Consider the following 23,134-nt stretch of genomic DNA (forward strand, 5'->3'; position numbering starts at 1 on the left):
AAGTTGTGTTTATAAAGTGCAGCAACCACATATTAATACAGTGGTACCTCGGGTTAAGAACTTAATTTGTTCTGGAGGTCCGTTCTTAACCAGAAACTGTTCTTAACCTGAGGTACCACTTTAGCTAGTGGGGCCTCCTGCTGCTGCCACGTGATTTCTATTCTCATCCTGAGGTAAAGTTCTTAACCTGAGGTACTATTTATGGGTTAGTGGTACCCGAGGTACCACTGCATTTTCTCCACCCTGCAACAGGGTCTCCAAATAGGCCTAGTGTTCTCACCTGCTGCTGGACCTATGACTATCTTCTTCCATTTCTGTTTGCAGACTGGAATGGGGGGGGGTGGACCTCCCATGATTAAATGTTCCTCCATGCCCTCTTGCATGTAAGAAAAGAGCACGTTGGGAAGAACGCCTGGCTAGAGTCCCTTTCCTCCAACATGCACATTTTCTCAGTGAAGGGAGTTTTGTTGCGTGGTGGAGCATTCAGTCGTGCGAACTTCCCCCACCTACAGTCTGAAGTGGTACAGTCCAGTCAGGCTTATCACCTTGGGGTGAACTAGGAGGTGAGACAGAGGAGCCCCACAGTCTTGTCAGGAAAACTATTTGTGAGGAGGAGGGCATTTTTGCCGAGCACCATCGTGATGGAAGAGACGAGGCATTGCTTGGGTATTGGCATCCACTGTATGGTGGCGCTTCTGTGTATGGGGATTCTTTGCTAGACTTCACCTCAACGGAGGGCAGATGTGTGTTTCAAGGAACCTCTCTTGGCTTCGTTTGGGAGAGGGCCAGAAATCTCTCTGGACTCTGGAAACTCTTACCATGGATAAAGGTAAAGGGACCCCTGACCATTAGGTCCAGTCGTGGCCGACTCTGGGGTTGCGGCGCTCATCTCGCTTTATTGGCCGAGGGAGCCGGTGTACAGCTTCTGGGTCATGTGGCCAGCATGACTAAGCCGCTTCTGGCGAACCAGAGTAGCGCACGGAAATGCCGTTTACCTTCCCGCCGGAGCGGCACCTATTTATCTACTTGCACTTTAACGTGCTTTCGAACTGCTTGGTTGACAGGAGCAGGGACCGAGCAATGGGAGCTCACCCCGTCGTGGGGATTCGAACCGCTGACCTTCTGATCAGCAAGTCCTAGGCTCTGTGGTATAACCCACAGCGCCACCCACGTCCTGTCTTATCATGGATAGGGTAGCCGTATTCCAAATTTCCCTCGACATTTCAGCTATTTCCACCCGGACACAGTTTCTTCCATATTCCAGCTATGTCCAGGAAATTCCAGGTGTATGGCACACACCTGACGTCATGTGTGGAGAAGTGTTGTTCCCCACAAAATGGCCTGGCATGGCATATGGGGAGGCCTGGTGGGCCGAGTTTTGCCTGAGGGTTGGAGGCGCCATCTTTGTAATGGGCAGAGAAGACTACAGAGTAGTCCATCTTTCGCCAGGTTCCTTGTGTGTCTTTTAGGAGACAGGCTTGTAATAGACACTTTCCAGTTCATATACTGTAGGAATTGTGCCAATTTTTATCCCAATTGTGGTTGTTGTTGTTGTTTGAAAACCCTTTTTGGGCAGTTGAAGTAACACATATGGCTGCTTTAAAAAAATATATTATCTAGTAGTTTTCATGGACTTAATTGTGATACTCTTGGAATCTCATAATTCTGCAAGCATACTTTGCAAGCACTGGATTTGGGAGCAGGCGGAAAATTTAGTGCCTTCTTTTGGTTAATTGTGTTTCTCGTCCTTCCTGTAGCAATGATAAGCCCAAAATTGTAGGGGTAGCATGTGATGAAATCTCAAACCCAGAGGGTATTTCTGATCACCAGAGAGTAAGGTTTCAATTCCCTGCATACCCCCCTTTTTTATACCCCCCCCCCATGAATATCAAAAATAATTTTAAATTAATCAAGTTTTGCTGTTTTGCTGACTGTTCATATTTTTTTATAGGTCATCTAATTTTAGCTGTTCTTTGTGAGACGCTAGCACTTCTTCCCATGCCACCTAAACTGCGTTGTGACCTTTGGCTTCATTGATGCTCTGACCTGGGAAGGAACCCTGAGTCACTTTGCCCAGTTCTGATAAGGAAGCGGCAGGTGAAGTGGCAGGTGGCTAAATGAGGGAAGGAGGGGTAGGAGGAACCCTGGCACTGGAATTTTTTCATTATTATTATTGCTGAGCATTTGAAAATCCATCTCTTGTCTGAATCACGTAAGAAACTGGTGACAAGGCGGAAATGTGGCCATGAACCTGGTGCCACAATTGCCACCTGCCTGTGTGAGTCTCTTGCAGGGCAGGAACCAACCTACAAAGAGTCTTGTGGCACATGAAAGTCTGGCAGATTTATTGTGACAAGATCTTTGGCAGTAGCTAGCCTGGTTGAGATGCCGCAAAAATGATTCGCCTCGCATGCAGTCTAATGCAGATTGGGCAAAAGATTCCAAGGTTAGCTGTACCTGCACTCAGCGATATTTCTAGGCTTTGCTGACCCCGTGTGACTATATCTCATTTGCATCAATTGATTGACATGCTTGTATGGTATCCATTTTCAGTGTATTTTTATTTATTTATAATCCTAATTTGTTTGATAATTCCCAATTCCTGTGTACTATACAGTGCTTCCTGTGCATAGCAGTGTTTAGATTGGTCTCTTGGATAAATTGATTTAAAATCATTTGATTGACTGAAGAGGTGCAGCAGCTATGCAAAACTGAAGTTGTTAGGTGCTATGCTAGGAATTAGTTGGAAGGCGATCGTCGGCCTCATTGCTGAGCAGTGATTTGAACCTGGACCTCCCATCTCTGAGGAGAGCAGGCATAGTGTATGTGCTGGGGTCACTGGGAACTGGGAGTCCAACAACCTCTAGATGGTCACAGGTTATCCATCCCTGCTCTTAAACCTTCTGGTCCCTTTGTAGCAGCTGCTCTCCTGCTCAAAAGCAGTCATGCCAAAGTCAGGTGGAAAAGACAGGTCCCCCTGGCTTGAGGCACTTGCCATCTGCCTGCAATTGTGTGGAGTGGCATTATAGAATTGTAGAGTTGGGGGGGGACCCTGAGGATCATCTAGTCCAACCCTCTGCAGTGCAGGAATATGCAACTGCCCCACGCAGGGACCGAACCTGCAACCTTGGCATTATCAACACCACACTCTAACCAACTGAGCTATGCAGACTGTCTCCATTTACACCTTGAGAGCCTCTTGGTACAATAAGGCTAAACACTGGGCTTTGTTTTCCCTTCCAGACTATGAGTGGGCTCAGTGCCTGGAAAAGAGAAAGAAAATGTTCCATGCTAATGTCTGCCAAGGCTATCTACCTTTTCACTTTAAAGACCCAGTAGCTGTTTGACATGGTCAACGAGGCAGGGCTGACCAGCCTGCTGAGGAGCTCTGAGGAAGCTGGTCCAAAGCTTCAGAGCTAAGGCAGCATGCGGTCTTTGTGTTGAGTCTTAACTTGGCTTGTGGTTAACCATCTAAATGAACTGGGGATTCAACAAGTGAAATTCGGATCCTCATCTCCATTGGTGTTTGAGTCATCTGTGCAATCAACTCTCGGGTGCTCTTTATGTGCTCCACCACTTGATCAAGGGACTCCAGTATCCGGAAGATGAGCTTGCTCTGTGAAATTAGAAGGCAGAATGAGAGCTTTGCCTAAAGCAAGGCAGGCAACCACGCTACTGACTAATTGCAATCTTGGTCAAACGGTTGGATGGTTAACCTAGTGCACTGCTCAATTTCCTGTGCTGCTGCAAAGCTGCCAGAGTAAGTCTAGGGCTGGTAAATTCCCCTAGCCAAAGTCTTCGCCTGTGCATTTTCCCAAAAACGTAGATCAATACCATCTTGGCAGGGCTGGGCTTTAATGTGTGGTGCTAAGCAGGCTAGGGATACATCTTTAATTGTAGTATTTTCAAACAAGTTTCGTTGTGTCTAAAATCCCAAATTATGCAATTTAACAAGTGGAAGTTTGCATACTCCGACACCGGCAGAAATTTGGCCCGGTGGGTAAGTCTGCCCTATTGTATTTTTATATTTATTTTTATTTGTTTTACAAATACAAAATATATATGAACACAAACTGTAAAAACAAATCTGCATAAAGAGATTCTCGGAATCTCGAGACTTCCCCCCTTCCCCTCCGTGGGGTCCCATTTTAAACATCTAAAACTGCATATTCACCCATACTCCAATTTTTATATCAAACCATATTATCCATAATATTTTTTTATGCTACAAATCCTGCTCTTGTTTCCATCTGCTTACAGTGGTCTCCTAAATAACTTATAAAGTTTTCCCATTCTTTTGTAAAAATTTTATCCTCTTGGTTTTTGAGTTTTCCAGTCAGTTTTGCCATCTCAGCATAATCCATCAGCTTGGTTTGCTATTCTTCTCTGGTAGGGACTTTATCTTCTTTCCAGTTCTGAGCTAATAGCATCCAGGTGGCCGTTGTTCCATGCGTGAATAGTCTTTTCTGCCCCTTTGGTATATCGGTACCTGTAATTCCAAATAAAAATGTTTCTGGTTTCCCCTATTGTAAATTTTACCCAGGAGATGGGGAACAACAAGAACATGCTCAGGTTGCAACCCTTCGGAGCAGCAGCTGAGGTCTCCGTGCCTCTGAATGGCCCATCACTCACCAGATCTCTCTACTACTTGCTGCTCCTGTCACTCACTCACCATTGCATCTGTCGCCATTACCACTCACTCATATACTGACGTTGATGCTGAGGGGCCACTCCTGCTTGCTCACCTGCCCACTTCCTCTGTGCAGTGGCTCTGCTGAGTCCCCACCACTGCCCTGAAGGAGAGGGCAGGAGACTGAGCAAGGAGCAGCAAACAGTTTCTGTTGTTCCTCCTCGCCAGGCACACTCGCTTGCCCACCAGCTCCTAAAGTGAGTGGGTTGGTGGCAGCAACAATGGGGAATTACTCCCGTCACAAGGAGGAGTAATGGTCATCCATCGCCAGGGACCACCATGTCTGAAGCCCCGCCCCAACACACACACACACACACACATACACATACGAGGCACACTGCCTGAATTTCTAATTTTGTTCCTTTGAATAAATTTGGAGGCCTGGCAATGTGTCATTTCAAACAGTGCACTTTCACATCTCCTTTCAAGTACATATAACCATAAATACAAGAGGTCCAGAGTAACAGCTGTGGAAAAACTGGTTCAGACTTAAGCTCTGCAAATTGTTTTGGTTTAGCTCTGCCTAGGGATCTTGTCGAATTTGGATGTTTTGCTGGCTCTTGATTTCACCTAACGTGGAAAGACGGATCGGCAAAAAATGAAATAAATCAAAGGGATATTTAGCCAAGTCATGGGGGTCACCTCTCTTTCGCTACAGATAATGACATGGACCTGGGAACTCTCCAAAACAACATCAACAACACTTTGGACAATGTTTACGAGGATGGCCTGGAATCGGACCACAGTAGGCCCCTTTCAGACAGCAATCCTCTCTGCAACGGTGAACAGGCCAGTCTTCTGACCGGAGGCGATGTTGTCAAGCGCTCTCAGCCTCTGCTCATCCAAGCCAATAGGTACGTGGAGATGGAGCCAGGAATTGTGGGAAACTCCAACCATCACCCCCAGTGATTATTTTGTGTTTAAAAATGAGAAGTATGTGCTGAGCTGATTTCTTTTTATCTCTTGACATGTGCAGAGTGCATGGCTCAATCTGAGCTGACGCTCAGCCCTGGAACAAGACCAATTCAGGTGTGAGGGTCTCTGGGTATGAACTGAGTTGATTTCCCTCATTACTGAGGAGTCACAGTCCGCCTGTCTGGGAGTAGGAGACACACGTTTCCAGGAGTCCTTGAAACCTGGCCTTCCTCTTTTAAGAAACTGACTGTTCCCACCTCAGTCAGGAGCAGGGAAAGAAGTCGTGCAGATAACCAGCCTGCCGCTTTCTTTGCAAAGCAAGACTACAAAACAAGAAGATGGATTACTGATTTCATTCACGGTGAAATTCATTAGTTGTGTGTGATCACTGTGGAAGCGGGGATCACTGCTTCCAGACAAAGTGTGAGCTTCCTCCTGTGATATGATAGGAAAGAGGGGCTTGAATAGGCTTGCAGTGGACAAGCAGCTTAATAGGATGAATCTAGGTCAGACATTCTGTCCCAGAAATTTGAAGCCCTGAGCAAAATCCAGAGTTGGTTTAGTGGCTTCTCCTCGGGGGAAGCATTGAGAAATTCTGAGAGAAGCCAAGAGGGTTTCGATAAGAATTATGTGTGTGTGTGTATTTGGAGGGTGAGCAGGATTGAAAGTAGGAAGATTCTCTTATCCCCAGTCTGAAGGTACCCAGCATCATTTCATCTCTGAAGCTGAAGGCTGGGCTTAACTAGTTCCTGGAAGCAAGACCACACAAAAGCCACTCTGAGCAGCTTCTCTAAGATGGCTGTTCGGTCGCTGTTAGAACTGGATGCTGAGATGGGCATTACTCTGATTCAGCAGCCTCTCCTTCTGTGCCTCCCAAGCCTTGTCTCACAGAGGATACCTCCACAGCACTGTTGACATGCAATCTTTCATGCTCCATCACGGCTGTGCACACATAGAAAGTCTGGCGTGCTGTGCCAGACAGATTTCAGACTAACTGCCTATATGTGGTATGCACTGGCAAGAAAAGGCAATGTGCATTGGAGTTAATCATTAGCTTCCTTCCCTGCTCGCGGGGCCAGTGCCATGGTGAGATGGAGCACAGCAAGATTGCTGAGTTGAGTGACTTTTCTGAGGCTGGCTCGGGCCCTTTGCCCAGCAAATGCAGTGCTTAGTGCCAGAGGCTGGTGAGGGTGGGGACTGAATCTGACACACTGAATTGAAATATCCACCTGTATCTTTGGCTGCGGGTTGGGAACGCGTTAAAAAGGTGCAAAAAAATGGGGAAGTGAGTGCACAGTTCAGCTTCATGAGAACGTTTGCTTTCTTGTTTTAAAAGCAGGTTTCTAAGTATATGTAGAATGCCTTATGAAATCTCAGAAAGGTGGCTGAATAAGATCTCAAGTGGTTGTGGGCGAGGGGAGACATAGCTCATTATCAGATGGGCTAATGCAGCCCATTATCAGCAGAACCAGAATACAATTTGTGCAAAATAAAGAGCAGTCATGCAAATTCGGTGGGTTTGTTTAGTTTATTCAGAATTTGGATTGCCTAGATGCTGAATTTCAATATCTGTAGATCTAGCCCTGGCCCTAGATCTCTAAAGTACATAAGGGTTTCAGACTTTCTCATGAACAAATAGGCTTTTACTCACTAACGCAGAAATCTCACTTTTTCCCCTTTATGAGGATACGGCACTTCAGGCCTGCATGATAATCCTTCTGATGTGCTTCTTTTTCCTTTAGAAAGCTGAAAGAGGAGGAGGAGGAGCAGCAGCGTGCCTTATCTTTGCCCTCCATCCCAAACCCTTTCCCAGAACTCTGCAGCCCCTCCAACTCACCCATCCTCAGCAACTCCTCCTTGGGACCAGGCTCACCACGAGAAGGAGGTTCTCATGTAAGTGTGCCTATTTACGTTTCGGGACGGAGGGCGATCAGAACAGGGCTTAATTTTGACACAGGGTTTGCTAAGGCATGGTACTAGAAGCTTTCTCTTTTGGTGGTGGTGGTTGTGGGGCGCTTGCACAGCCAGCCAGCTACATGTGAAATCAATGAGAGGGCCCCTGAGAATGTGCAGAGGATGTTTTCCTTTCCACAGTGAGACGGGAAACATCTTAGATGAAGGGCAGGGGTTTGCGGTTTTACAGAGGCTGTGCAAGGTTTGCCCAAAGATACATTGTGCCCCCATCTCCTCCCCACCACGGTGTTCCTTTCAGTACACAGACTTGAGCACAAAAAGAGTACAAAACCCAACCTAAATATGAAGAGAATTAATGGTGGAAGAACCCGTTGCCATTGTCTCCTGCTCCAATCCATTAGGTAGGGCTCAGCCAGGCAAGGTTAACTACTTGCACCCCATCCCACAAAATCGCTAACTTCAGTTTTCAAAAACACGTTTTGTAGAAAAACAAACTGCACATTACTCAAAGCTGGCAAAGTTGTTTCAGATTGCAAGAATAAGCAATACGGCAATCTTTGATTATCTTTCTCAAATGCAAAAGCAAATGTTTCTACACACAAATCATTTTGAACAATCTGTATAAAGCTGTGCCCCTCAAAGGTCAGCACTGTGCTGCTCCAAGGTCTGTGCCCTTGGCAGCTGCCTAAGTTGGCCTAATGATAACTCTGACCCTGGACTGTGCTGGAAAACATTCAATAGGGTATAAGAGTTGTTGATGTCGCTCCCCCACTCCGCCCCATTTCCTCAATTGCACCCCCTTCCCTTCATTTCCATTTATTGCGAGTCTAGCCTGTGTGTTTGTAGGTCCTGGACTGCCCAGATGACAGGGCCTCCCTCTCAGCCTTGTTGATGTGGTGCAAAGGAAAGGAAAGAAATACATTTGGCACCAGCTTGGCTGTAGGAGTTGCCGAGAGAAGGCATACAAGACACCATCCAGCCACCTTAGGGACTCCAGATTTGTGTAGCCTTTTCTTCTCCCGAATATATCACACAAGGCTGCGGGTACTGATTTTTTCCTCTCTGGAGAAAAGGAGTCGCAATGGAGGAAACACAACCTTTCCTTCCCATTCTTAAGACAATCAGATTCTGTGGTAGGGGCAGCCAAATCAATTCTTGCTTTGGGTAGCAATCCTGTGCGAGCTGGCCTTGCATTAGGCTTTTCAGCCTCTTCTAAGAGCTGGGAATCAAACACTTGTCTGGTGTGATCTGCTGCTTCCCCCCAAACTCCGGACAAGAAGAGCCAGAGAGTAAGAGTTAGAAATGAGGACTTGTTAGCTAACTGGGCACGATGGGGCAAGGCTGGTTCCCATGGGGACTGTTGCCAAGGTTTCAGGTTTTGTTTGGCTAGCCTCTGGGCCTCCGCTGGGAGCCTGTAATTATGGGACAGGAGGTCTCCAGCTGCCTGGGAAGTTTTTCAATCCACCTGATGCCTCTTGCAGTTTCTATCAAAGGCCAACACAGGTGCTTTTCACCTTCACCCAACAGTGAGGAAAACATGGATGTTCATTTTTTTGCACAGTATACAAAGGAGCTGATAGGAGACTAGAGAGCAAGACAAATGGGCAAACTGCTTCTGTGTTATCTCACGGCTTACCTGTGCTTGATGCATTTTCTTTAAAAAGAATCGATTTATGCGATTTAATATCCTGCCCTCCAGCTCAAGCTTGGGTTCTTACGACGGCTCACGATAAAGAACAACAAAAGAATAATAATAAAACCATGAAATTGCAGTAGAGCAAGAGAAGGCTTAAAAGAACAGCAGCAATAGAAGATAATAGAAGATAGAATAGAAGATAAGAGCTGTATATCTATACCCACTTTCTTCAGAGCGAACCCCATTGTACCAGGGTGAAAGAGCCAGGACGGTGTAGCAATTAGTGCTTTGGGCTAGGACCTGCGAGTCTAGGGTTCAAATCCACACTCAGCCAGGAAGCTCATGGGGTAACTTTGGGCCCTTCACATTCTCTCAATCTAACCTATTTCACACAGTTGTTGTGAGGATAAAATTGGGCAGGACCAAATTAATAACTTTTTAAAAGTTATTAACTTCCTGTTGGATGAATTGCGAAAGGCACAAAGGACTGTCACAACCTTGCCATCTTCAGAGGAGCCATAAGAGAGTGATTACCAGCCTTTTCTCCGAAGAGCTCTCGTCCATCCTTCTATTTGGAGGCTCTCAGAATCTTTGCCAGTTTCCAGATTTACCAGCAGCCCAGCCTGAGATTACCGTTAAAGTGGAGATTGACAACAAACACTCCCTTGCCTTTCATCTGAAGACGGGGTGCCTAACGTTCATGGTGGGGCCTCCTAATCCTTCCCCTGGGATTCTAGCCAGGGTGCTGGTCAGGGAGCGGGAGAGCATAGGTGTTTAAAGACCAATTACTTTCCCACAGTCTTCCCCAAGCAGGTCAGTGTTCCCTCTCCGTCATCTCAAAAGTGGCGTGTGTCAAGATATGAAGAGCTGCCATAAGATTTAACACGGTGTAATTAAAAAAAAAAAAAAGAGGTTCCCAAATGCATAGTGAACAAGCAACTTTCCAAAATACATAGTCAATTTCAACCCTAGTCACTCTTGTCTCATCTCAGCCTGTGGAAATTCCTCCAGAACATTGTAGTAGCATAGCTTGGACCTGCATAGATGGTAAATTAATCCAAAATCCAGCTTAGCGCCTCCTTTCCCATGTTCCTCCTGCGCATGATTGATGGCTTTCAGTTGCAAGTTTCCATTCCAATGTAGCAGCCAGGTCAGTCTGGCCTTGGGTTATCTCCTTTTTCTGGAAAGAAAGCAACTGACCCTCGGGGACGTGCTGCCCTAACAGATGATAGGTCCTATTAGAAGTGTCTGGGTTGCGGAGTCCTTCCTTAAATGGAGCCCTTGGCCCACACACTCGCATTGTTAGCATGCCGGCATAGCGACTTCAACCCGGCCACAAATCCCCCTTGCGCTAGCCACTGCGTCATGAGCAAGATCCTGCTGTGTGGGTGATGCTTACACATGTTGGCTGAACCTTTAAGTCAGGCACTCACAGATGTTATTTGTCTATCAGGATGGCTGCAGCTATTGTCACAGCAATGCATCAGCCCCGATAGGTGGGAAGAGGACCTGTATTGATTGGAAAAAATTAAGTCCTTTTCATGGCCCGGGGAGGCTGCTTGAAACAAGGGAGAAAAGAGCCAATTGGTGACTTGTAAACCCTTCTGCTCGGGCTTAGGTCAGGGGCAGGGGACCTTTTTCAGCTCAAGGGCTTAGGGAATGTGGCCTTGCGAGAGCCCCAAGAGTGAAATAAAGAGGCTTAGGGGGCTGCTTTTGGTCCATAAGTCCATATCCCTCAATTGTCCCACCACAACATCCTGGAATTGCATAAGCCATTCCTGCCTCTGGTTGGATCCCGTAATGTCCCATTTTGGCAGGCCTGAGTGTTAGCAATTTACTTCTCTTTTTGCTGCTATGTGGCTGGATATTCACATGTCACTGTTTACTTTCATGAGCTGGGAAAGTCTGAAGACGAAAGTTACGTCTTATCTCTTATGTTGTGCTGTTGCACTGTTTCTTTCTTTCTTTCTCTCTGTCTGCTGCTGAAGAAGAGAGCAGACGCCATTATGATTTGTCCTGTAAATATTGCTTAATAAATCCTGAGGATGCTCACATTCACGCTTCCAGTTGTCACTGCTAACTCTGCTGATTAATAGCGTGCACAGGTCATCCGACCTGTGTCGCTGAGCACACCGGAATGAAGATTGATGTCCATTCTGGGGGAGCGCAACACCGAAGGACGCCCAGAGAGGACAGTGGGGCCCCCCAGGGCGTATTCGGACACTGAGGTTCTGCACTCCTGAATTAGATGGAGGCAAAAAGAGGACCCAGTTTCTATACCTCTGAACAGAATCTAGACCTAAATGAATATTCATGTAGCCCCGGGCCTTTCGTTAGGAGCCAGCAAAAGCACCAGATTTCATTTAAAAACAAAGTTGGCTATTCCATTATTTGCCACCTTCCCCATGAAACGAGCTTAGGAAAAGGAAGAGGCGAATTCTGCAACAACTAGAACAGAAGGTTTGGGGCATCTTAAAAGCTTAACAGGTTGATTGTGGTGGAACGGAGTCAGCGTCATCAGGTGCATGTAGGGTTGCCCTGCGTCGGCAGGTGTGCCTATGTCTATACACACACAGGTATAGAGGAAAAACATCGTAAACAGTGAGTCAAATGTGAAATGGCCAAGAAATGCAATAAGTACAGTTTGTGCCCACTCTAAAACAAACAACAAACCCTGCTGTGATTCAGACAGATGTCTAGCCATGTAACTCCTCTGCCCCAGAAGGTCTGGGGAATCAATTGTTGCCTAATAATAGAAGAGGAGGCTTATTTTGAATAGCACGTATTTATGAAGCAATAGTAATGGAGAAAATGTATTTAAGATGTGCAGAGTGCATTTCCCCCTCACCATTAGATAACCATGCCTGGAATAGAGAGTTGGGCTGTATTTCAATAGACAGGATGTGGCACAGCTCTGATAACTCTCATTTAATAAATGTAGCACAGAGCCCTGTGATCTTGTCACACGCCACCCCAATCTCTGAGTGGGGGTTTCAGGCACTTCCCCGGGGTTCGTGCTTCCTTCAGAATGAGGCACAGCAGAGACTGTGGTGTCTTTGGGATATATGGTTTATTTACACACTCATATATACAACCTGAGCCTACCATGGAGGGGTTCATGGCATTAACACCCCAAAAGAGTATTGTTTCTCCCATAGCTGCAGGCTTGGATTCAGACTGAAATCGAGCCTTGTTCTTTATCTCTTGCTTTCCAGTTTGCTGCTTTGCTTCTATCTCTCAACACTGCAACTCTCTGCTCTCAATGCTAGCTTTTCCCTTCTAACTACCTGGAGTTGAAGGAGGAGTCCCCTGCCCGTTTGCCATCTCCCACTGAGCCCCTTCCTGTGTTCTCCTTAATGGCCGTCACCCAGGCTATCACCTGACTAGGAGGCTGACTTGGCTATTCCAAGAATGGGAAGCCTTGGTTTACTTTTAACACACGCTGGATCCAAACTCACAACAATATGATTGACTCAGTTGTCTTACTTGAGCAATTGGTTTGCTCCCTCTTGTGGAATAGTTGGGTTAAGGAGAAATAATCTCCAGCTGACTAAGAAAGTAAGATCATTGCAGTCAAAGGAGGTCAGTATCCTGTTTCCAACAGTAGTGAAAAGCAGATGCTTTGGGAGTCCCTGGTTCCCCACTCCTGCTCTACAGCATGCAAGGGTTCTGCGGCAAATAAGGTAAAAGGTAAAGGTACCCCTGCCCGTACGGGCCAGTCTTGACAGACTCTGGGGTTGTGCGCCCATCTCACTCAAGAGGCCAGGGGCCAGCGCTGTCCGGAGACACTTCCGGGTCACGTGGCCAGCGTGACATCGCTGCTCTGGCGAGCCAGAGCCGCACACGGAAACGCCGTTTACCTTCCCGCTGGTAAGCGATCCCTATTTATCTACTTGCACCCGGAGGTGCTTTCGAACTGCTAGGTTGGCAGGCGCTGGGACCGAGCAGCGGGAGCGCACCCCGCCGCAGGGATTTGAACCGCCGACCTTTCGATCGGCAAGTCCTAGGCGCTGAGGCTTTAACCCACAGCGTCACCTGCGTCCCTCTGTGGCAAATATTTGTGAGCAAAAAATTCTTTTAATAACTCTCCCCAATTCACTCCTCCCCCCCCCCCCCACAAACCTCACAATGTCTGTGGCAGCAGTGTCTCATACTGAATGTAACTGACTTATAGAAAGGACTCTAGGAACTGAGAACAGAGATATTGCATGTACCCTTGCCGTCTGTGAAAATCCTTCCACCAAGGGTGTGCTTAACAACTATTAAAATAATTTATCTTTTAATAGTTGTTAAGCAACTTCCTGGATCAGACCAAGAGTCCATCTAGGCCAGTGTCCTGCTTCCAACAGCAGCCAGCCAGAGGTGCCCAGGACATGAAAGCAAGGCAGTCTCCCTTTGCTATTTGTCTATCAGGGATAATGGCCCCTGCTAGACCTCTCCTGAGCCATCTAAGCCACTGGCCATCCCCAGGGGATATGCTCATAGGTCTGAACCATCCTTCAGCATTTGTGCTTCTCTGCCTCTTCTCTTAACCTCTGCTCGCTTTCTCCCAGTGTGGTGTAGTGGTTAAGAGCGGTAGTCTCGTAATCTGGGGAACCGGGTTCGCGTCTCCGCTCCTCCACATGCAGCTGCTGGGTGACCTTGGGCCAGTCACACTTCTCTGAAGTCTCTCAGCCCCACTTACCTCACAGAGAGTTTGTTGTGGGGGAGGAAGGGAAAGGAGAATGTTAGCCACTTTGAGGCTCCTTAGGGTAGTGATAAAGTGGGATATCAAATCCAAACTCTTCTTCTTCTTCTTCTTCTTCCCCGCCCCACAGGTTGTGAAGGTCTACAGTGAAGATGGCACTTGCCGCTCGCTGGAGGTCACAGCAGGGGCCACGGCTCGTCACGTCTGTGAGATGCTCGTCCAGAAGACTCACGCTTTGCATGATGAGTGCTGGTCCCTAGTGGAGGTCTATCAGCACTTGGCTCTAGGTGAGGATTGAGAGGGCCAGGCTGTCTATGTTTGTGTGCATAAACATGTGCTCTCTCACACACATTTATTATTAGAGGGCATTATGACAGAGTTAGGATCAGGGACGTGGAAGAATCAGTGGCAATGGGAAGAGAAATTGCCCATGTTTGTTTATTCGTGCCATGCCCAGGACGGAAATGAATCCAAAGAATGCTATCAGTATTAGCGGTTGTTGTTTTCAGTCCAGAAACAATGCATAATGGTATGTGATTGATGGTATTCCCCTTTCTGGCTTGCATTGTGTTTCCTTTACAATAGCATAATAATAACATAAATAATTGCGAAACATTTCACCACAGTGGTCAGTGAGAAAAGGCAATGAAGTCTTTTTTTAACAGCCTAGGTCCAGTATACCTGAAGGAGTGTCTCCACCCCCATCGTTCTGCCCAGACACTGAGGTCCAGCTCCGAGGGCCTTCTGGCGGTTCCCTCGCTGCAAGAAGCCAAGTTACAGGGAACCAGGCAGAGGGCCTTCTCTGTAGTGGCACCCGCTCTGTGGAATGCCCTCCCACCAGATGTCAAAGAGAAAAACAACTACCAGACTTTTAGAAGACATCTGAAGGCAGCCCTGTTTAGGGAAGCTTTTAATGTTTAATAGACTATTGTATTTTAATATTCTGTTGGAAGCTTCCCAGAGTGGCTGGGGAAACCCAGCCAGATGGCCGGGGTATAAATAATAAATTATTATCAGAAGGTGAACTGCAGCAGAACAGAAACAAACTGCTCGTGATGAATACGGGGTGGAATGGACACACTTTCTTTTTCTGTGTGCAAGGAATGTTATATTAACTAGCATGCTTCATACCCTTTACTAGAGCTGTTCTCCATATTGGTTGAGCATGGAATAGAAATGAGCTGCTAAAAAGGTTCTTAAACTCAAATTGCATTTTTTGTTTTAATCTCTCTCTGCTCTTATTTTGCCAGAGCGAAGCCTGGAAGATCATGAGTCGGTGGTGGAGGTTCAGGCCACGTGGCCTGTTGGGGGTGACAGCAGGTTTGTCTTCCGGAAGAACTACGCCAAGTATGAGCTGTTCAAGAGCTCGCCAGTAAGTGGAATGGACTATAAAGCCAGGAGGGGAGGCCATTCTTTCCTTCCAGCATTAAATGGAAGCTTCCTGATCCTCTGCTTTTTTAAAAAAGCCACCACCCTAATTCCATATCTGTTAGCTTGTATGAAATGAAATTGTAGCACCTGCCAGTTGTGATTAGTAAACATTTTGTGTTTCACTGTAGAACCCTAAACTCAGTTTCTGCAAAACCTTTAGGTTTTACTACATTATTATTATTTATTGAATTTATATACCACCCTATACCCGGAGGTCTCAGGGCAGTTCACAAAATAAAATCGAGATATAAAAACCACAAAATACATCATAAAAGTAAAAACAACAACCCAATAGCCCCCCCTCCCCCAAAAACGCAAAAACACATTTCTGCACTACTTGAATTTATATCTCTGGCTGTAAGGTACAACAGAAACTTTTTAAATTTTAGTTTTCAAATACGAAACACATCTTATTATACCAACTGATAATGTAAAAAGTACACGACATTTTATAGTTTGGGATGTTCTGCTTCACAACTACAAAAATAATGTTTCTATATATGCTGGAAGCCGCCCGGAGTGGCTGGGGCAACCCAGTCAAATGGGTGGGGTACTAGCATCATCATCATCATCATCATCACGGTCCCTGGTCAGACATTAAAAGTCCTCCGCAAGTGCCATCATCCCTTACCTCTGGCAATGCTGGCTGGGACTGATCAGAGCTGGGAAGAAGCACCAGGCTGCTTTCGACCTCTGGGTGCTGAGTTCAAAATCTGAAGGGGGCCTCTGCATGTGTTCAGCTGAACTTGCGCAGAAGTCACCCCATAACTGGGAATCCCGACAAAGCAGGGTTTCTGATTGTAGGAAGGTTTCTAAGTACGTTCGGCCAAACAAACTCGGAAACTCTATTCAGACCTTCCTATATTGCTGAAGAAGCAGAGGGACGTGTGCCTCGACCTCCCCACTTTATTATTATTTTTTGTAACAAAGTTTTTCGTTTTCATCTTTTCAACAGTTTAACATGGTTGCATCTAGATATATCTTTGTTTACATTAGCACGTAAAAATAAAAATAAAACCATAAACACTCAGATAAATGTTTCTGAATATATTAACTACGTTGTGTCAAAGTGTGTATCCCAAAATGAAATGCAGCCATGAAATGATGCATAGTGGTGTGTACTGCTTAGATTGGTGACCATAAGTGTTTGTATCAATAACCATTAGAAATTATGTGACTTTATAGGGAGGGAGGAGGGAGAGGACAGCAACTTTTTACTTTCTACTTCCCCTCCCTTTAGGATCTTAGGCTAGGGAGCACGTTATTTTGATATTGAATCTTTATCTGTGTAATATTGGGTGTTATAGGGTTATCAGCATTATAGAATGGGCACAAGAACATTTTAAAGAGAGGGAGAGAAACAACTTGAAGCAAAAATGGAGCACATCTTGGCAGTTTCTCTCTCTCTCTCTCTGCAATTATGAGGATAATAAACTTGTCCTTATTTTTACCTTAAAAAAACAACAAAACATTGAGAGCATTTCCCCTCTTTTAGCACTAGAAACACCAATATATGACAGCCAACTATCCGAATTGTCTCTGTGTGGTTTTGGAAGGCTCACCCCTTTTCTTTTCTTCTCCATTGCAGCAGTCACTGTTCCCCGAAGCCATGGTTTCCAGCTGCCTGGATGCAGCCAACAAGGGCATGTCCCATTCAGAACTCATACAGGTACAAAGCCCACCTGCTTCCTTTCCTCTGCCCATTCAGACCTGCTCCCATTCCCAGGTCTGCATTTATTTCCAGAAGGATAAAGCACTATTCTTGGGTGGCCATGCTCTTATGCCTAGCGCAATTCCACTGGGAAACACTAGGCCAGGGGTCAGCAAACTTTTTCAGCAGGGGGCCAGTGCACTGTCCCTTTGACCTTGTGGGGGGCCGGACTATATTTTGGAGGGGAAAATGAACAAATTCCTATGCCCCACAGATAACCCAGAGATGCATTTTAAATAAAAGGACACATTCTACTCATGTAAAAACACGCTGATTCCCGAACCGTCTGCGAGCCGGATTGAGAAGGCGATTGGGCCGGATCTGGCCCCCGGGCCTTAGTTTGCCTACCCATGCACTAGGCAGCCAGAAGATGATGTTGGGGTCTTCTGTATCCCCAGGGCTGCACTCCTGCACTCCTGAGTGTCTCCCACACAGCTGCGCCCTAAACTGAAGGGCTAGTTATTGCTGCCAACATAGACTGCCAGCAGCATTGGCGATACCACTTGTCTACCCTTGCCATCCTTTTTTTTAAACTGACTGCCTCTTTCAGAATGTGCTGAATTCAGGAAGCTGCCCCGAAATCCAAGGTTTCATGCACCTGAAAGAAGTTGGACGCAAAGTATGGAAAAGGTTTTACTTCTCCCTACGGCGCTCTGGGCTCTATTACTCAACCAAAGGCACATCAAAGGTAAGTGGTGTGCATTGTGTGGGTGGAAGGGTTGTTGTCTTAGTTCAGTCCTGTTTGCAGCCTGTCAGGGTGATATTGCTGTGCTCTATCGGAAAGAACAGCAGCCGTCAAGGAGGCAGGAACGCCTCAACCACCGGGCGATTTAATTGAATAATGCAGATTTCAGCAGGTACCTTATTGCAGTCGAAACGGCTACGTGAAGCCTGATGCCAAGACCAGTGGCTTAGGATGTGTTTTGCCAAAAGCTGAAAGTGCCATACAAACTGCAAACTACCAGAAGCAAAATCCATGCCCTTCCATTTTTCTTGGTATCTGCAATTAAATGAATCTAAGTTATGCACTACAGAAAGAGAAATTATTGAACCTGAATAGGATACTTCAGTAATGATTTCCCCAGCCCTTCACCCTCCTTAGATCAATAACCCTTGCAACACCTAGAGATAGTGGTTTGTCTATGGTCACCTATTGAATTTAAGGCTGCAATGAGTTCTGAATTACTGACTTCTTTCTTATTCACAACAAATTTATATTAGTTAGTGCTGGGGTGAAGTATTTGGCCAAGTGATTTTTGCAAATGTCAAAGGGTGGGGTGGGGGGGACGATATCCGCACACGCGCGGGTTGCAATTTGGCACTTCTGCGGAAAGCGCAATTTAGTACCTCTGTGCATGCGTGAGCGCCAAAACCTGGAAGTAACCCAGGTAATTCCAGTAATTCTGGGTTCGGCGCAGTGTGCAACCGGAAGATGTGCAACTTGAAGTGTCTGTAACCTGAGGTATGACTGTATCTGTTTTTGATCTCCCTCATGCCAGGACCCCCGACATCTACAGTATTGTGTCGACATAAACGAATCCAATATCTACTACATCACCCAAGGCAAAAAGCAGTACAGCACCCCCACAGAATATGGCTTTTGCATCAAGGTAAGAAGGGTGAGGAACCCTCATTTAATAGGCACAAGGAGAAGTGCCTGGTGGTAATACAATAATATAGTGCTCTTAAAATACATCCCTGGTTAGAGCAAGCAATGAGATGTCTGGGACAGAATCCAGAATCAAACCTTGCCACAGCCTTTCAAGATTATTAAGATACACACACATACTGATTTTTAATCAATACAGTCAAATTGTGCCTACCCCACACCCAAAAGTTTTAATCTTGACTATACACCAGTGTTTCACACAAGCGTGATAACTGAGGCACATTTATTTAGAAAATAACAATATTGGAGACACATGTCACTCTTACACCTGACAAAGCTTACTTTCAGCATGTGTACATATATCTCTATCTCTCTATCCATACCCGCCATCCCAGGATCCCTCCCTCCTGTTTCTGCATGATTCACTTTTCTGGGTATGCCTTGAAATTGGAAAGAGGCAAATCCAGAGCACTAACTCATGCAGAGAGGTGGCAGGTACTGTCCCCCGAGAGCGGGTTATCTTGCTGTGCCCCTGTGTTGGGATTGATTGCTTTTCCAGCCAATCCCAGAGCAGAGAAGGGGCAGACAGAGCCCCAAGGGAGGCTGATTAGTATAAAGGAAAGCCGGAACAGTAAATCAGAATAGCGAACTATGCAGAAATGCAGACTCGGTGGATACATACTTTTGGAGAATTTAATTATTTAAAATCTCAATTTGGTTGATCCAGATGGGGAGTGGGTTCTGTGGGTCAAGGCTCATCCCTAGAGCAAATGAGTTCTGACAACTTTCAAAAAATGGTTGGGTGGGGCAGTCTTTGACTGTCATTTCATGTGCACGATTATTGCTCTTACCTCTGCAGCCATGCAAGGCGCGAAGTGGCGCCAAAGGCCTGAAGCTCTTCTGCAGTGAAGACGAGCAAAGTCGCACATGCTGGATGGCTGCCTTCCGCCTCTTTAAGGTACAGGGAACTCTTCTAAAATATGACGTCCATAGAAGATTCCTCCACAATGCAAAGAGCCACTTTAAAGGAATGGTTTTCATCAGGATTGCAGAATAAGAAGGAATAGTTATGCTCCTTGCTCCTTGTCTGTTACAAATACAGGGGCGCGGGTGGCACTGTGGTCTAAACCACTGAGCCTCTTGGGCTTGCCAATCAGAAGGTTGACGGTTCGAATCCCCACAACGGGGTGAGCTCCTATTGCTCTGTCCCAGCTCCTGCCAACCTAGCAGTTCGAAAGCACACCAGTGCAAGTAGATAAATAGGTACCGCTGTGATGGGAAGGTAAATGGCGTTTCTGTGCACTCTGGTTTCCATCACAGTGACCCATTGCACCAGAAGCGGTTTAGTCATGCTGGCCACATGACCCGGAAAGCTGTCTGTGGACAAACACCGGCTCCCTTGCCCTGAAAGTGAGATGAGCACTGCAACCCCATAGTCACCTTTGACTGGATTTAACTGTCCAGGGGCCCTTTACTTTTTTTTTACCTTGCTACAAATACTAATTAGCCTGCCCACCACAAAGTTACTATTTGCACTTAAAATCCCCCCCAAAAAAAAACTGTACATGTTAAATACAAAGACCCATTTAATGTCACATCAAGTTTCACTCTTGATTGGGATTTGAACTTTGGACATACCAATGTTCAGACCCACTTCACTACATCTGTAGTCTTCAAACTGCATATTATGACAATTTCTGAGGATGTGTGGACTTCGGATAACGTGAATACAAGGTTTCCTGGTGTGGGGGAGGGGAACAAGTTTTTGACCAGAGTTCATTTGCAGTTTGCAGCCACAGAGGGGTCCTAGTTGGTTTCAGTTTGCACAGAGCAACAGGAATGTCTGAAAGACCCCAGTTTGTGCTCCACATGAATTTAGTGTGCACCCTAGAATATGCCCCAGATTCCCTTGCAACATTCAGGGGTTCTAGGGGTGATGCCTCGGACTCCTCTTAAACGTGTTGGTGTGGAAAGAGTTCCCTGTGGTACAGTCAAACCTTGGCTCCCAAACGTCCCCGTTACCATACATTTTGGCTCCCAAACGCCAAAAACCCGGACGTAAGTGTTCTGGTTTTCGAATGTTTTTTGGAAGCCAGCTTCCGCTTGAGTGCAGTCTCGATTGTCAAACATTTTGGAAGCAGAATGGGCTTCCAGAACGGATTAAGTTTGACAATCAAGTATACTTCTTCCTTGACTTAGAGAGCAATCCTTTACATATCTGCACAATAGCTAAGTTTCACTGAGTTCAGTGAGGGTTTATCCCAGGTAAGAGATGCAGTCTCAAAGAGTTGTTTTTTGCGTGCAGTTATGTAAAGGATTGCTCTCTAAGTCAAGGAAGAAGCATACTTGAACAGTAATCATGTCAATATTTGAACCAAGAGACTACATTTTCCATGAGGCAACCATCGCTGCAGGTCACCCCATGTAGCACCATGATTTTCAAACTTTCTACAGTCAAACCTTGGTTGTCAAACTTAATCCGTTCTGGAAGCCCATTCTGCTTCCAAAATGTTTGACAATCGAGATGCAGCTTCCGATTGGTTGCAGGAGCTTCCTGCACTCAAAATAGTAAATAGTACTATTCCTGTACCTGTACTAAAATAGTAAATAGTACTTCCTGCTCTAGCAAATAGTAAATGTCAAGGTCACTGCCTAGAATACTGATCATGCTGGGCTGATGCTGACAGGTTTGCCTACCTCACAGATACCAATAGCTATTCTCCTTTCCGCAGTATGGCATACAGCTCTACAGAAACTACCAGCAGTGCCAAGCACGGCAAAGGGAAACAGCGTGGATCGGGCCTGTACCCCTGGTAAGCTCCCTGCTATGACTGTGTTTCAGAGATTTCCATTATCAGTGGATAAAGGCAAACATAATATCTGTAGAGTAAGGATGGACACACCTCCCTGTCAATTTCCGTTTCTGATTTTTCCAGGCCTAAGTTTCCTTCCACATCTGCTTGGAAATTGGTTTCAAAAGCCTGCACACAAATTCGTTCACTGCACATTTCTCTGAATGGACGCATTTTTGCTTAAGATGTGCAATTTTGCTTAAGATATGTGTTTTTCCTAACAGTTTTCCCCAATACAAAACATTTTTGTATGTTGCTTTCACTAATATGTGGGGTTTTTTCTGCACTTTCCCTGATGGATGCATTTTTATACACTCGAGCATTTGTTTTGGGCCTTTAAGGCTACATAAGAGCATCTCCTGCCAGGAGCTAATTTGGTGTGCCAACTGAGGGCAACCCTAGAGGATCCCTGTCTGCTTTGTGATACTTTATGATCCTTAAATTCAACTATGAGCTGTCAGTAATAACCACTCTGCACCAAGACATGACAGCAAAAGAAGGCACTAAATCTGGAATACTCTCCCATTGGAGACTCCCCAGGATTGCAAGCTTTCCCCCTCCTCCACTGGAAATAGAAGGATTTGTTTATTTTAATTGGCAGGTTATGTACTTCTATTTCAGGTATTATTAATTTGCTTTCCACTGGCTCTTGTATATGTGTTTTTGACTCTGTCATTACCCGGCCCGGAGATATTCATCAAGACTTGATTAAGCACATCATTTTAGAAACTGAATTGCAATTTGCATGCTGCCATATGGGACCTACTATTATTGTAGAGATCTGTTGCTGAACCCTTTCTAAAAAACAATCCCATAGCGGAGCGTGTCGGATAACACCTTGGTGGCCATGGACTTCTCGGGTTGTACGGGCCGAGTGATTGAGAATCCCAACGAGGTCCTGTCGGTCGCGTTGGAGGAGGCTCAGGCGTGGAGGGTGAGTCTGCTGTTTGGTTCCTACTTAGAGATCACAGGGAGCTTGGCGGTCAATTGGGGAATGGGGATCACTACGTTGGGCATCTTTATTGAAGCAGGTATTACATGGGGCAGTCTCTTAAACTCCACAGTTTGCGCTCCACCCATGTGGAGAGCCTAAACAGGGCTGCCTTCAGATGTCTTCTAAAAGTCTGGTAGTTGTTTATCTCTTTGACATCTGGTGGGAGGGCCTTCCACAGGGCGGGTGCCACTACCGAAAAGGCCCTCTGCCTGGTTCCCTGTAACTTGGCTTATTGAAGCGAGGGAACCACCAGAAGGCCCTCGGCGCTGGACCTCAGTGTCCAGGCAGAACGATGGGGGTGGAGACACTCCTTCAGGTATACTGGACCGAGGCCATTTAGGGCTTTAAAGGTCAGCACCAGTACTCTTTGTTCTTTGTGCTGCAGCAGACTGCTGGCATGACCACCCGTCCAAATTCAGAATTTAACATAAACAAACATATTGCTATTGGGGAGGGCACTCCTACATGGAACAGGGAAATGATACATGGCAAGCTTAACATACCTGAAACAACCTCCCCTCTTTTTCCCACCACGCTGCAGAAGAAGACGACGCACCGATACAGCCTGCCGACCCCGTTCCAGAGCTCCTCGTTCAGTGCTGGTGAGTACCAAGGGACCCTGGGCGCTGCCTTGTGCTCCAACCACTTGGAGCTGCTGCCTTTGGCTCCAACCAGCACAGTATCACCTACAACTG

At 46.2% G+C, this 23,134-nt stretch overlaps 1 protein-coding gene across 11 annotated transcripts in view; it reads left to right on the forward strand.

The window, feature by feature from the left end:
- Positions 1–23,134, forward strand: part of GRB7 (growth factor receptor bound protein 7) — a 76,815-nt gene that overhangs the window by 48,171 nt on the left and 5,510 nt on the right. For 8 of the 11 annotated variants that reach the window (XM_083708738.1, XM_083708740.1, XM_083708739.1 and 5 more), the window contains 11 exons: positions 5,349–5,544; positions 7,348–7,498; positions 13,973–14,129; positions 15,093–15,214; positions 16,862–16,942; positions 17,535–17,672; positions 18,484–18,594; positions 19,453–19,551; positions 21,326–21,406; positions 22,263–22,379; positions 22,981–23,041. In XM_083708738.1, the coding sequence (XP_083564864.1) occupies positions 5,357–5,544; positions 7,348–7,498; positions 13,973–14,129; positions 15,093–15,214; positions 16,862–16,942; positions 17,535–17,672; positions 18,484–18,594; positions 19,453–19,551; positions 21,326–21,406; positions 22,263–22,379; positions 22,981–23,041 (1,306 nt within the window). In that variant the 5' untranslated portion in view covers positions 5,349–5,356. Of the gene's footprint in view, positions 1–609; positions 682–2,345; positions 2,447–5,348; positions 5,545–7,347; positions 7,499–13,972; positions 14,130–15,092; positions 15,215–16,861; positions 16,943–17,534; positions 17,673–18,483; positions 18,595–19,452; positions 19,552–21,325; positions 21,407–22,262; positions 22,380–22,980; positions 23,042–23,134 lie in introns of those variants that run through there. The other 3 variants (XM_083708735.1, XM_083708736.1, XM_083708732.1) reach the window with 3 other exon arrangements.

The sequence above is a fragment of the Podarcis gaigeae genome (assembly GCF_964106915.1).
Source record: "Podarcis gaigeae genome assembly, chromosome: 13".
Taxonomy (NCBI): domain Eukaryota; kingdom Metazoa; phylum Chordata; class Lepidosauria; order Squamata; family Lacertidae; genus Podarcis; species Podarcis gaigeae.